The sequence below is a fragment of the Pseudorasbora parva genome, chromosome 2 (assembly GCF_024679245.1).
Source record: "Pseudorasbora parva isolate DD20220531a chromosome 2, ASM2467924v1, whole genome shotgun sequence".
NCBI lineage: Eukaryota > Metazoa > Chordata > Actinopteri > Cypriniformes > Gobionidae > Pseudorasbora > Pseudorasbora parva.
This window is the reverse complement of record NC_090173.1, coordinates 49509566-49525449: the sequence shown is the minus strand read 5'-3', so window position 1 is coordinate 49525449 and position 15884 is coordinate 49509566. Positions and strand designations below refer to the sequence as shown.

Below are 15884 nucleotides of genomic sequence, written 5' to 3'. Positions count from 1 at the left end.
ATGGCAAGGTTAATTCAATTTTTCATTCTAGGGCACTTTTTAAGTGGTTGAAGAACCGTATCTGTTATGAAAAACAGTGATTTACCATTAGCTTGTTATTTTCAAAACACCTCAGGAGGATTGTACTGCTTTTCTTAAACCTCTGTTTAGTTTAAATAGGCAGTACTTGCATTGCCATTGCTGTTGAAGCAGTTTCGTAAAGTTCCTGATTTGATGGTTCTTTGAGTCGATGGTATTGAAGTTGAAATCGATTTAGATGTTAACAGTGTGTTCATTATAAACAGCCACTTCTATAAACTCCTGTGAATTAAATTAAATAGCGTTTTAATATTGATTAAAACTTAAATTTAGTGAATAATTTATAAGTAGCAGATGATGACGCCCACAACTTGAAAACACACACTGCCTGTGTTTTAAACTAGGAAATCTTAGTCCCGTCCGGAAATCAGTTGTCGAGTGACCTGAATTGTAACTGAAACGTTGTTTAGAAAACTAGTCCTGTCTGAATAGGGCTTTAGTATGAGTGAGGGAAACTACAGTGATCGTTTATGGGCAACACAAATTCACAGTTCATGATTCATTTCCTGTGTCATTAAAAAGTAGCACCTCCGAAATGGTTGACACAACAACAAACGTCAACAGTAACTACAACAAAAACTATATTTCTTAAGATCATTGCAGTTTTCTCACATGTGACTTGAATATGAGTATCAAACTGAGTTTGTCATACTGGTATTGTTTTTTGTAATAGTTTGAATAATAGATTAGTACTGATGTACCAGTTTCCTCAGACATTTCTGGCTACCAGTTTTAGCCACCTGCTGAAGTTCTCTGAGGTTGCTGACACAATTATAGTGTTTGTCGTCAGAGAGGTTAAAGGATGATGGTAAAAAGGTTTCCTCCCCTCCTGTTAGACCTAAATGGGTGTTGTTCAGAATCAGGCCTGATAACTGGCCCAACCGAGGCATGAACTTTTAAGGAAGGAAATCACAGAATCCACGTAATGAGTCATTTATTAATGAGGAACCTGAAGTGTTTGCTAAAATGTTCAGCTTTACCAAAATATGACTCAGCCAACTTCTTTGTGATATAGTCTGTCATTCTTTATACAGTTAAACTTGAGCTATACCCTATACATATAACATGTTACAAACTCATTGTTCAGTAACCGGAAGTACTGAAATGACCTGTGTTCAGTGTTATATATATTTGTTTTGCTACACAATCCTTAAATTCTTTTTGCAACACCAGCAATATTGTTTACACTCATCATCTTCTTCTACTTTTTCTGGTATGCGTGCAGTTGAGTTCTTCTGACAACTATGACTGAGTTTTATGAACTTGTTTCTTTTCATTTAAGACCAACTTAAATTTAGCTGAAACTGAGCTGGGATTTCTATTTCCCAGCATGCTTTGTCGTGATACTCAAAATTAGGGTTGGATACCAAAACCCGGCGCCAACATAGCACCGGTACCTATACAACCACTATGTACTGGACCGAATCAGAACGCAGATTTCGGTTCCTCATTTCGGTGCCATTAGACGTGCTTTCGTGCATCGATTCAGTGTTTTCAACCACATCATGTTTATTTTAGGTTTCAGACATTTAATTTAAATGCACATACGTAGCAGCAAAACATGCTGATGTCTATGGAAGTGGCAATAACTCCTTTCTGTGTTTTATTCATATCAGACACACGTTATATGAGTTACTATATAGTTCTATTCTATTACTTACTTTCATGTATTTCGTGAGACGAGGATGAATTTACGTGATGTAAATCTGGCAGATGCGATTCTCTGAGGGGCAAACTAGCCTAAAATGGCAGTGCCCATTATAGATCAACTAGCATGATCATTATGACAAAACACATTCACTTACACATATTTTAAAATCAGGATATCAGATAGCTCATGACATGGGTAACAAGTTTTTAACATGGGTAAACAATGATAGAGCTGAGCTCTCATACAGCGCTATTGCGGCTGCTGTGTGTCATGTAAGCACAACGCTTTGCCATGGAAACAAAAAGGCGATGCGTTCTACAATATTTAGCCAGAGAATATGGTCATATTTAAGGGTTAGTTCACCCAAAAATGAAATTTGTGTCATTATTGACTCACCCTATAATGTCGATCCACACCCGTAAGACCTCCGTTCATCTTCGGAACACAGTTAAAGATATTTTATATTTAGTCCGAGAGCGTATGCAAGTGTATACACACTGTACTGTCCATGTCCAGAAAGGGAATAAAAACATCATCAAAGTAGTCCATATGAGACAGTTTGACACGCAATCTGAATTAGTTTTCTTGTTATTTTTGGACCAAAATGTATTTTCGATGCTTCAAGAGATTCTAATGAACTAACTGGTGTCCGGACGAATTTGATGATGTTTTTATTCCCTTTCTGGACATGGACCGTATTCACTTCCATACTCTCTCTGACTAATATAAAATATCTTAAACTGTGTTCTGAAGATGAACGGAGGTCTTATGGGTTGAGGAACGACATTAGGGTGAGGAGTTAATGACATCAATTTCATTTTTGGGTGAACTGCCCCTTTAATGAGAAAATAATGCTGTACTGAATCTGGTTTGTAGCAGACCAAGAATAAAGACTTCATTAATGCAGGGTATCCGCGGGGTCTTGAAAAGTCTTAAAAGGTGATAAATCAATTTTGGGAAATTTAAGACCCTTATAAAGTATTAAAAAGTCTTATCACGGCTTTATAAAGTCTTAAATTTTGAAAGAATTTTGTTCAAGCTTTGTCAAAAGAGTTTGACTCCAAAACGTATTTATGAATATATTTATTTTCATCCCCGTAAGTATTAAAAAACAACGGGGCGCTCAGTCTGAGATCGGCTGGGAGCGCGCGCACCAGGGATGTAAATTAGCACCGCCACCAGCCAAATGCGGCTGATTTTGAGTTGTGGCGGTAAACTCGCTTCACCTACCGAGCTGTTTCACCTCTATGTAAACTTTGTTCAATGCATGCGAGTGCTGCCGTATGTGCGCATATGACCAGTCGTTTTCTCCGTCATCACTCGCGTGAAGACGCGCTGTGAGACTCGCGCGCGCTGAGGGAAGATCTGGCGCTGAGCATCATCCGAGAGCGCGCGCGAGTCTCACAGCGCGCCAATATTGAGTTGTCTTTCAAGTCTTGCACTTAAACGGACAAACTCACACAAGAAGTATGTCAACATGTCCATCTTGATGAGTATCCAAGCAGACATAGTCTGAATATGCCTCAAGTGAACTGTATAGTATGCACAGTCGAGAAAGACGAGCATATCCCTGCCTCAGCTCTTAAAGGCGCAGTGGCCTTTACTGCTGCCTGAGTGATGTCCTTATATTTAGTTTGACATTAAACAATGCTCTTGATTGAATAGCTTTTATATGTTTAATAAGGATTAATCTTTCATTTAAACAGTTAAATATGCAGTTATTTTACATTTGATTACATTATTCAGTTTCTGTCCTTCTCTGCAGGCCAGTAGGCCTGTACATTATTATTTAATGAACACATGAGTGAGGTCGAGTTAAACATTTTAGTTTGAATTTTATTTTCCGGTTTTTGGCTTTGGTTTCGGCCAAGATTTTTTATTTTGGTGCATCCCTACTGACAATGTTCTGCTCGGTGTGTTATCAACACGCTTTCTTTGTTGGGACTAAAAACCATAAAACTGGAAGCCATAAAAGACCGCAAATCTTCCAAATGCCTCATCCAGGTAAAAAAAGAGCACACAGAGCCCTACTTATTTAATGAAATGTATATCAGTTCATGTTTTGTGTGTGTATAAGCGAGAAAGAGAAAATGTCAGTATTTCATTGAGACTTGAGATTAAATAAACTTCTTAAGTATTGTAGAGCTTGTAGTATTAATTTTCACATGCAGTTACACATTGTCAGTTAAAAACAAAAAAGTGGCTGTAAAAACATTGAGTGGTAGACTTTAAAAAAAGTTAATTTCCATCCCTGGTGCGCGCCGTCTACGGGTGACGTCATGTATTTTGCGAAATGCGCAGTTAGGGAATGTGTCGCCCTCCTTATGTTGCGAAACAGATATGCAATATAAACGATACGAAATTGGCCTACGATAGAGATTTAAAGTCTACATTCGACTACAACTGTTTATTATTAAGTTAAAGGTTTGTTGCCGATTAGAACTTGAAGTGCGATGGAGTCTTAAAATATTTTGAGAAGGTCTTTAAAAAGTCTTAAAAAGGTATTGAAATTAACTTCAGGATTCCTGCATATACCCTGTAATGTTATTAGTGCTGTAATATCACTAGTATTAGTGCTGTTATTTAGTGTTAAATAAGGCCTATTGTAGTTGGGTTAGGTGGCTTTAGCTTTTACTTTGAATTTAAGTAAATTGTGTTTTTTTATCTATTTATATTGAAGTATACTTTAAACTTTTAATAAATTGTTCAATTTAAAGAATGACAATTTAAAAAAAGCCATTCTTTAATGTCATCCACCATCGTTTTGTGGCTCTTTTTTAAAAAAAAGCTGAAAATAAATAATAAGTAAAGCTAATTGAAAATATTAATAAATACTATAACAGCAAAAAAAAATACTGGCTAGTTTAATAAGTGATGCATTTGTTGGAGTGCATTATTCAAATTTGTAAAACGTTTTGACCTGTTAATTAAAAGAACTGGTTCTTTAAGAATCAATAAAGCGTCATTTGTTTATGAATCACTGTATATTCAGCAGATTAGCATTAGCCAGGTCAGGGTGAGCTGTTCAGGTCTCAAATGTGTGTGACTGTATGGCCGTATGAGTCCACGTGATCCTTGGACTTTCAGACCAGCTGGACTGAGCTTTCGGCGTCTGCCGCCGCAGGGCTGAACTCAGCCATGTGTCTTGCCTCTCTTCCACTTGCTTTCTCTACACCTGTAGCATTTTCTAGCATACAATATAGTCCCATTTTTATTTTCTTTCTCTTGTTTGTTTACTTATTGCCTCCTTTCTTCCTCCCCACAAATCTTCTTGAAGAGATTACTAAAGGATTTTCCATTAAAAGTCACTGATTAAAGAATATTCTGGAGGAGTTAAGCTTAGTTGACAGCAGTGTGATATTAAAGGTGTGATGAATTGAGAAATCAACTTTCCCTTGAGCTTTTGATATATAAAAGGTCATGGTAATATTATAAGAATATCCTGTAAGTTTCAGAGCTAAAACTTCCTTGTTAGTAAAAGAAAAGCTTTTATAGACACCAGGCCCAGAAAATGAGGCTGTCAAATCAATGTGTGCGTTTACAGGCACACCAGTAAGCTGATAACTCACAAATATCAGCTTATTGAAATAACCAGTTTTCCCCGTTTACATGAAAACCAGTAAACTGACAATGCAAGTAAACCACGTTTACATGACTTTATTAATAAACCGGGTTATTTCCTTGTAGTGACGTCAAAAATAATAATCTCTGTATATCAGACTCAGAGTTTTCCGAATGTTACGTCAGTTGTGATGTTAAATAAAGCGTGTCAGTGGGAGATTCACGGCTCATATCATCCCTCATGCAGTTACAGATGAAGTGTTTTGACTGAACCTCTTCTACTTCTGCTGCATGAGAAGAGAACACATCTTTACAATTTTCTGAGTCTCCGTTTGTTTGTGATATATGTCCTTATTTCATGCAAAACACTAGCTCGCTCTGTCTGGATGCATTTAAATCTGCTCAAAGTTTGTGTTTTTGTCACCTATCACACATGCACACTTCAATAAGCCAACAGAAAGAAGGTTAATGCATTTACATGCAGTGTGAAATCGGGATAAGAGGCAAAAACTACTTGTCCTGAGCGGTTTATGCTTATGCTGTTTATGACCTTACTCCGATAAAATAAAATGGGTTACCGCGTATACTTGACCATGTTCATTGTCGGCTTATTAGGCATAATCGGCGTAAGAAAGGGCATGTAAATGCACCAAATGACGTATTAGAAGGGGGAGACGCCACCTTTACAGATAAATGTACACCTGCTTCTGTAGTCCCGCCCACTGAATTGCTGAAGATAGCTAGAAAATCGTTTATAAACAATACAGGTCGACACGGGATTTGCAGACATATTGAGATTAAAACACAATGCTGTTCGTGTTCGGTCTATATTGGATCCGACAGGAATGGTGCAACACACTTATGTGAGTAAAACATGTTTTATGTGATAGTATTGCATTGTTGCAGATCGTATTTATTTATGTGTACATGTCTAACAGAACATACCTTAGCACGCTGTCATAAGCTGGAGAATCCCTTATTTGTCGGTTCATTGCGATTCGGGATCAGACTCCCAGAGCTTGCAAAGCACAATGTCCCGGAGCTGTGTGTTTTTTAGACAAGCTACCAAAATGTAAGCTTGTTGGCAGGCCGGTGAATCTTAAATAGTGAAATAACATTCATTTCTTGATCTCCGTTGTTCACTCTCTTGACTTGATGTTTGAAGAGCGCATACACGTTGGTGGTTTGCGCTTATATCCGTCGATCGGGCGGGCCAAGTTATTAAAAAAATTAATCGATTTGATAAATACATTTTGAGACTGAGCCCCGTCAGAGAATTATTTGGTTGCCGCTTTCAAAACAATCCCTCCCTCATGTGAACTAACAGGGGAGCTGGAGCTCATTAAATATGCTAATCTTATCCAATCCTAGCCGTGGGCGTTTACTTCCAATTCTCCAGTGCGGTACGCCCATCAAAACCGAAAGTTCAGGAGAGAGCCTCAAAACCAGTGTAGAGAATAGCCTATTACTTATTAGTTATGATGTTTTTGAATGTAACAACCATGCAAACGTCATTGCAAAGTTGACCTCAGACAACAGTATAAAAAATAAAAAAGCCAGTTAACTACAGCTTTAATGCAAGATAAAAAAAGGTTATTAAAAAAGTTAGTTGTAGTGAATGATGCTGGTTATTATAAAAACATTCAACTATTTCTGTCACAATACCATGGTTACATAGATACATTAAATATGAGGTGAATGTTGGTGTTTTGTGGATTGATTTAAAAGCCTTCTTTAACTTGTTCACTCATGGCACGATGTTTCTCCTGGTTTCCCCGACAGTGCTGTTTGATCTAATATGGTTTATAACAGAATTCTGTGCTAAATTTGAAATCTTCTCACTAGATTTGGCACTAGTGATGTTATTAATGCTGTGGCAAGTTCAAACGCTTTCTCACTGAATCTCCCGATCGATATTGGTTTTTGGGTGCCAATGCCGATACCGAAATTAGGGAGTAAAAAAAACCCGATATTGATATATATCCAACATTATCTTCAGAACTTGTTACGAAATAAAACATTTACCACTCGTTATCATTATAGCCTAGTGTGAGCGTGGCGCACACTCTTCAGGTGTGGAGGCGCGCGCTGCATATCGCGTCACAGAAGGACATGCACTCACAGTAATCAGATCAGGTCGTTTACATGGTGGAATTTGTTGTTGGACCGGTTCATCAAAAGGTTTATCCCACTCCTCTTAAACCGATTCGGATTAGACTTTTAAACCTGTTACAGTGCTCCATGTAAATGCACCTACTGTGTAGTTGCATTCATACTTCACACATTTATACTATATACAACAAACTTTTTTTAGATACAAAATACTTCTTTTTTTTTAAAATAAGTATCTATTTGATTTTTGAATGGAATTTTGGACACAGGATGTGTCTTGACACAAAACGACTTACAGCCAGCCTACAGGAACAGTAGGACAGGATAGGTTGTTTTGAACTCTGCTTTGCTGTCTGGTGAGTGAGCAGACAGTAGCAGCAGTCTTCTCTCTGCCTCGACACATCTGTCAGTTTGATAGAAGAGCAGCTCAGGGGTATGAATAAGGCATGCAGTATTTCCTGCGGCTCTGCAGACTAAAGGAAGGCCTCACCCAGCCATGAAAGTGGTGCTATGCTCCAGACACTTCCCAGTTTGTTGAGGGACAGTTCACTGGCAAGCTGATGTTCAGTGCTGCTGTATGCGTTACCAGTGTTACACGGTGTTCAGACATACACTTATATAACTTGGCACCATGGCACCACCCCCACTGTCGTTTTTCTTTTTTTATATATATATAAAACCCATGTTCAGTTGGGCAACTGATGCTACAATTATAAACTTGAAACATCTGCTTTGTTCCATACAGCACGAGCTGCAGGAGTCAAGATTTCACCATAGACTGTAAAAAAAAATATATATTTACGTAGTGTCCGTGACATCATCTGTAGGTTTCTGAAGAGAGTTTTTGAAGCCTAAAAGTCGGCCGTTGCCATCTTGGCAGTGTGTCATCGCGTGTCACTCCCAGATAACTGACAGTGGGCAAAGAGGCGGGATGTGGGCGGAGCGGAGCTGACGTGATGACTAACAGACAGCAGACAAACAGCAATCACCTGTCAATCAAAGTGGCCATGCCCTTAATTATGCAGAATTTTAAGGCTTATATAATTTATTTTAAAAAAATGTATGAGTTATAAAAAAAAATCCAGCCCCCACAGAAAAATTTGCCGTAGACCAAAACCAAAATTTGTACCAGGCTGAAAATATTTTTTTTTAATATTTCTTTTTCTATTTTAAATTGAGATTCTCTAGCGGGCCAGTCGACAAATTGCTGTTTAAGTCACTTCCGTATTAGCTTCAAGAGGAGCTGGGGGAGGTTGCCGCTTGGATTTTACTTATCACGTGACGACAGTAAGGAGAGATGACTGACAGGATGTTGGCAGAGGAATTGGTGCACCATACATCCTCAGCATAAATGAGAAATATCTCCTCTTGTAAAATGTGCGGTCAGTACCACAGCTCCGTATAGCCTACACAAAGTACTTATGATCACAAATTCAAGTGAAAAGCAAAAGTAAAAAGCGAGTGCACATAAAAAAGTGATTTCTATACCGTACATATTGGTAGTAGATCCCAAATTATAGACAGAGTATGCATAAACCCGAATAATTAAAAGCTTATTGGTAATACCGGTGTTGTCACAAGTTTATATACCGGTGAAAATTTCTTTATCATGACATTCCTACTGCGGATCGAAAGGAGTTTTAGTCCAGTTGTAAAATACACTTGCCATCTGTATATTTTATGCAACTTATCCATTTTGATACAATTTAGGTTTATTTAAATCAGTATCATGATATACACTACTGTTTAGAAGTTTAGGCTCACTAAGAGATGAAAAATGAAAATTCTGTCATTAATTACTTGCCCTAATGTCGTTCAACACCCGTCAAACCTCCGTTCATCTTCGGAACACAAATGAAGATATTTGTGTTGAAATCCGATGGCTCAGAAAGGCCTCCATTGGCAGCAATGACATTTCCTCTTTTAAGACCCATAAAGGCACTAAAGACGTCATTACAAAGTCCATCTCACTACAGTAGCTCTACAATCATTTTATGAAGCGACGAGAATAGTTTTTGTGCGCAAAAAAAAAAACACAACACTAAATAACGACTTTTATAGTGATGGCCGATTTTAAAACACTGCTTTGTGAAGCTTCGGAGTGTTATGAATCAGCGCTAAAAGTTTTTTTTTTTTTGGGTATACGTATTATGTTTTTTTTATGTCTTCTGGGGCATTCTTAAACTAGTACATTTGTCTTTTACAAAAGTTCTGTTTAAATGTTATGGAAGTTAGTCGTGGTGCCCTAGATATGGGGATAAATTCTACATCAGCTGTGGTGAGATCTAACTGCTGCATGTTCCACATTTGAGCATCACTGTGGCAAAGCACTCAATGACTCAAAGTGACTCAAATGTAGTCAAAATTGGAACAAAAACTGTAACCTTTAATAGCTTTTTGGAAATGTATGTTGCCTAAATGCATACTTGCAACACAAAACAGAAGTTTCAATGTGTATTTCTGTTGATTGTATGGATGTTCATTGGCACTTTGCTGCTCATGCAAGCTGCCTGACAACTTTTTGTGTATTAAACAGAAGTAGAAGTCTCTAAAAATAGGGCAAAATGTTTTATTACCATGATGTTAGCAGCAGATCCTTTAAGTCCTGTAAGTTGCAAGGTGGGACCTTCTTAGAACATACTTGTTAGTTCAGCACATCCCAGAGATGCTTGATTGGTTTGAGATCTGGGGAATTTGGAGGCCAAGTCAACACCTCAAACTTGTTTGCTCTTCAAACCATTCCAGAACCATTTTTGCTTTGTGGCAGGGCACATTATCCTGCTGAAAGAGGCCACAACTACCAGGGAATACCGTTTCCATGAACAAATGTACATGGTCAACAATGCTTTGGTAGGTGGTACGTGTCAGAGTAACATCGACATGGATGGCAGGACTCAAGGTTTCCCAGCAGAACATTGCCCAAAGCATCACACTGCTTCTGTCGGCTTGCCTTCTTTTCATAGTGCATCCTGGTGCCATGTGTTCCCCAGGTAAGCGTTGCACACACACTGGGCCATCCACGTAATGTAAAAGAACTTGATTCATCAGACCAGGCCACCTTCTTCCATTGCTCGTGGTCCAGTTCTGATGCTCAGGTTCCCACTGTTGGTACTTTTCGGCGGTGGACAGGAGTCAGCATGGGAACCCTGACTGGTCTGGATTCTATGCAGCCCAATATACAACAAACTGTGATGCACTGTGTATTCTGACACCTTTCTATCAGAACCAGCATTAACTTTTTGAGCGATTTGAGCTACAGTGGCTTGTCTGTTTCATCGGACCATATGGGTCAGCCTTCATCCCACGTGCATCAATGAGCCTTGGCCGCCCATGACCCAGCGACAATCAACTTGTCTGTCCACACAAAATACGACTACGAGATGCGAAAAATCAATCAAAAACCACAGCCAATCAGAAACAGTGTTGGTGGGCTCTCGCGGCAAATGAATGGCACCAGAGATTAATCTTGCACTTTCAAGGAAATGGATATGTGCATTATCAAATTCACAAATATTACACCATTTAAATATTACTAAAATACTCAAACAATCTTTGTCATAGAATTTGTTTGTTCACAGTTTGAATGTTCTTGTTTCCATTTGTTTCATTTCAAGATCTGAGGTGAATTATCCATTGTTGCTTTTAGTACAACAACATTACAAAGCTGGGGGTACTAAATGATATTCAAAGTCACATTACATGCTTTTAACATTTAAAGGTGGGGAAAGTCTTATTTCAAAACCGTTTTAGAAAAAGGACACGGGCTGAGTGGAATAACAAACTTGTAGCCAATCAGCAGGTAAGGGGCGTGTCTACTATTGATGGTGAGAAGAGTGCTCGCTCTCGCTCTGTGCACGTCATTATTCAAAACACACGAGTCACACATGACGGACATTAGCCGAGAACTAGCCTAATATATGCTGCTTGACTATGCTCGTGTGTCATGTTCACTTGTTAGTCCATTTGCGATCGTATTGTGTCTCACTTCAGTGATGATAAAGACCTGTTCATATCCATATTGTGTTTTTGTGATCGCTATGACTCTAATCTTGTCATAATTGTAATATGTCGTTAGTTGGACTGTGTGCTCGTGTACTATCGAGTTGTTCACAAGAACGGTTTGTGTTTTTGTGATAGAAGGGATGACTTTTTCTTTGAATATTCGACCTGGATTAGATACACAGAGATTCTGCCATAGCCGTTGATGCCTCTGGGTTTACGTATGTGTGGGGCGGCGGCGCTATCAAAATAGGGGCGAGACCCTTTAGGGGGTAGGGGCGTGTTTGTTTTGGTGATTTGAAATACCAACAACGGTTACCAGATAGCACTCACCCCACCTTTAATAAAGCACATGAACATTACCTGAGATTATCATTGCCATATTTTGTGTTGTTTCAGCCACGATGTAGCAGAAATAGAAACTGTTTCTAAAATAGAATCATCACGTGTCGCCGCTGTGGCTGGTTAAGACTAAAACTCTAATTAACATGGAAAAGATACCTTTTATCGTGGTGCTGCGTGTTAGCACATGGTGTTAGGGACATTATTAGTTATTATCAGTTATAGGTCATTTACATAGCTAGACATATCACTAGCTGCTCAATTGTGGGTGGATATTGCCATTGTGACATCACATTAGAAACTGGGACATTTTGTTTTGAGACTGATTTATGGTGATTTTATTTAAAAGGAGTGTGGATTTTTACCATTCTAGGGGAGTTGTTTACACACACAAACACTCAAACACCATGTAAAAGTGAATTTTGCATTATAGGTCCCTTTTAAAAACAAGCCAGTCAGACTTGTGAAAGCACTTTTTAACTGTTAAGCTCACATATACGAGAATCACACCCAAGTTACCTCATACCTGATTGCAAAATATTGTGACACTAGATAGATCTTATTTCATCATACTGTTCCTAAACGTTGCATTATGAAACACAAAAGGATGATTTGTATGCGCTAAAAATACCAAAGTAACTTCTCACTCTCTCATCACTGTGTAAATCAAGCCATTTTACCAGAAGAGCACCAGTAGTAAGCCTTATCTGTGCTACTGTTGTGTAAGCAATGAGAAAAATGACTTGTGACAATTGAGTAATAATCCAGGCCTGGTGAGTTCAGGTGAAGCCTCCCTCGCATGTGCGCAAGGAATTGCGGTAGCTAGGTATAAACAAAGCATTAAAAAAATGCAGCATATGGCCAGAGAAGCTGTTATACCTTTTATTTTACATTATTTGTATATTTGGGAATGTATTTGGTATTAAACCAAATTGAAACCTTTTTTTTAATACTCTTCTGAGGTCAACTTATTAAATTCGCATAGTTTTTAATCCAAAATAAATTTTCAAAAACATCATAACTAATAAGTAATAGGCTACTTTCTACACTGGTTTTGAGGCTCTCTCCTGAACTTTCGCTTTTGATGGGCGTGCCACACTGGAGACTTGAAAGTAAACGCCCACAGCTAGTATTGGATAAGATTTGCATATTTATTTGAATTTAATATTCGTTTTCTGGGCCTGGTGTTTATAAAAACTTTTCTTTTACTAACAAGGAAGTTTTCAGCTCTGAAACTTACAGGATATTCTTATATTGCCCTGACTTTTTTTTTATCAAAATCTCAAGGGAAAGTTGATTTCCCAATTCATCACCCCTTTAATTTATTCTTGCACTGAATGGACCGTAAACTTGCTAATGGTAGAAAAGCTGCTGATAATGCATAACATTTGCTGAAAAATAACGTTAGAGCAATACCATATTCTAATAAACGATTTGTTTTTTAATGTCTGACTTCCATAAACACCGCATCCATAAGGGCTGCCATTGTTGTTTTGCGGGGAGTACATCAATCTAGTACGAGTTCACAGGTGGGAAGGCACGGGTTGAACGGATGTTCAAGTGCACTTTCACGAGTAGAAGGTTGGGAAAACACGGGTTACGCGTTGCCTGGAGTCATACCTTTAAGCCCTGTTTTCACCGCCAGCGACACAGTGACATGATCCCATTCATTTCAATGGAGCGCTGGCGACTTCCGGCGACAGAATGTAGCGGTGTCAAGCGACACGAGACACACAACAAAATTTCAGATATTTAAACTTTATGCAAACAAGAAGTGATTTTAGCAAACGGCAACCAATAGGAGTGAAGTCAAAGTTGTTGATTTTAGCTGTAAACAATTCCGCAGCTCTTTACGATGTCTCTGTGTACATACAGAGACGCGTTTAAAAAAAATGATGCATGAAAAAAGGTGTCTGGGATTGTGGGGATATAAAGTTTTGACGAAACTGCATGCAATATGGTCTACCTATTACAGTACAGTGTGTATGTATTCTAAGAACTTGCTGTGTTGTGCACAACACTAGTAATAAAAACGGTACTATTTAATGACGTTTATACAACCCTATAGTGGGACAGCCCACTAGTGACATGAATCTCTGGCGCTAGTGACATGCGGTGACAAAATTGCTGCCGGTGTGAACTTCACCTAACTTCACCATAACACTCTAGATGCAGATCCACTTGTCCTTGCAACACTTCTGTCAACAATTCCGTGCTCCACTTTATTCCTATGGGTGACGTCAAGCGACTTTAATGCGCCCGCATAGCATTCCGGGAAGGCAGTGCTGCATTTAAACCGATTTGAACGCAGAAATGAAGGGAAGCGTCACAACATCACGCTTCAGTCGTGTCGCAAAAGTGGATCTCCACGGCCAGTCTTGCCAATATGAAGCTAACATATGGAAGCCCGTTTTTGCCACTAAATAAAAAAAGTAATTGTGACTAATCTCAGTTATAGAGTTATAAAGTCAAAATTCTAACTTTTTTTCTCAGTCCCGTTAGTGACTTTATATCACGCAATTGCGAGTTTATATCTCAGAAATCTGACTTTACAACCTGCAATTGTGAGGAAAAAAGTATACAAAAGTTACAATTACTTTTTTATTTTATTTCTATTTAGTGGTGGAAACGGGCTTCCATACTGACAGCTCAACGAGAAATCTCGTCACAGATCTTGCATTATACATAATTTTACTTATTCCCGCGAATGTTGTGCTATATAAAAAATGGATCCGTGCATCTGGTCTCTGAAGTGACAGCATCCTAATATACCGGCTGCCATATTATGAGATAATATTAAAATATCTATATGACTTTTTTTTTTTCTCATGGTATCAAAATTGTATGGAATGGTCAAAATTGTGGCCAGTGAGAATGCCGAATGGCTAGTAATTTTTGAAAACCCCCTAGCCACAGTGGTTGGTGAGCAAAAAAGTTAGTCATACTATATATTACATGTATAACATGACTCTGTTTGTTTGCGTATCCCGACTAGATTCATTTGTTTGACCATTGTCAGACAGAAGTGTTCTGTAAACCATTTTGAAAAGAGTTGCAGCAAATTTTGATGACAGACGTCGTGCGGAAATTAATGTATTTATTAATGTATGAATGTATTTATTTTCAGATCACTCAATTTAGCGCCCTTCAAATATAAGATATCACGTGTTAAGGGAATAGTGAGCAGTGAACACTACGTAGGGACCCTGTCGTTTGGAACGCAGCTGGTCATGTCTGGAACTCATGATTGAGATTGTGTCAGTAATTGAAATGGCCTGCTCTTCAGTGTGTGATTTGTTTCTCACAGAAAGAGCCACTGATGGCTCCCTGCAGAATGAAGACTGGACGCTCAACATGGAGATCTGTGACATCATTAATGAGACCGAGGAAGGGTGAGAGACCAACACACACATAAACACGCACACTCGCGCACACAGGTCCTGCTGATGAGTCACAGGGACTCTCGTGGGCTCATTCATAGCAGACTGACTGGGAATGTGCTGTCGTAGCATTGTGCTCCATCGCTAATGGCTTCTCACAGGTCCTCTAAGGCACATTGATAGCTGACGTTGAAAACCATAAAACTTCTGAATTCTAACTTTCTTTCTCATGTCAGACTTGATTGCATTCAGAAATAATACCAGTAAGTAAAGCAAAATGTTATAATGTAGCTACTATAAACATTATAAACACTACAAACACAGCTATAGGCTATTTTAGTTTCCATCACTCCACAACAAACAGATAAAAAAATAAAACTATAAGTATATTAACTATAATGCCAAAATTAAATAATTTAATGAGAAACTAAAAGTATCCAGCATTGGGCTCACATAGCCTAACTGTCTCATTCGGATCCAAATGTTTCTATATCGCAAATCAGATGTATTTGGATGCTGAACCATTATTTATTATTATAGGCTTTGTACTCGCATCCCAATATCTACGGAAAAAATCATACTCTTACATGCACATTTTTTTTTATTGGAAACACCACAGTGGCAGCACTCACACTGAATGGCACGAACTGTAGGCCTACTATTGATTATTTAAAGCTGCACTATGTAGTATTTTTGCAGTAAAATATCCAAAAAACAATAGGCTAGTGTTATATATTTTGTTCAGTTGAGTACTTGCAATA

The 15884-nt window shown here is 38.4% G+C and overlaps 1 protein-coding gene across 3 annotated transcripts in view; it reads left to right on the top strand.

Annotated features, from left to right (window-relative positions):
* LOC137046080 (TOM1-like protein 2) overlaps positions 1 to 15884 on the top strand; it is a 64491-nt gene that overhangs the window by 6140 nt on the left and 42467 nt on the right. For all 3 annotated transcript variants that reach the window (XM_067423150.1, XM_067423143.1, XM_067423136.1), the window contains exon 2: positions 15051 to 15135. In XM_067423150.1, the coding sequence (XP_067279251.1) occupies positions 15051 to 15135 (85 nt within the window). The remainder of the gene's footprint in view (positions 1 to 15050; positions 15136 to 15884) is intronic.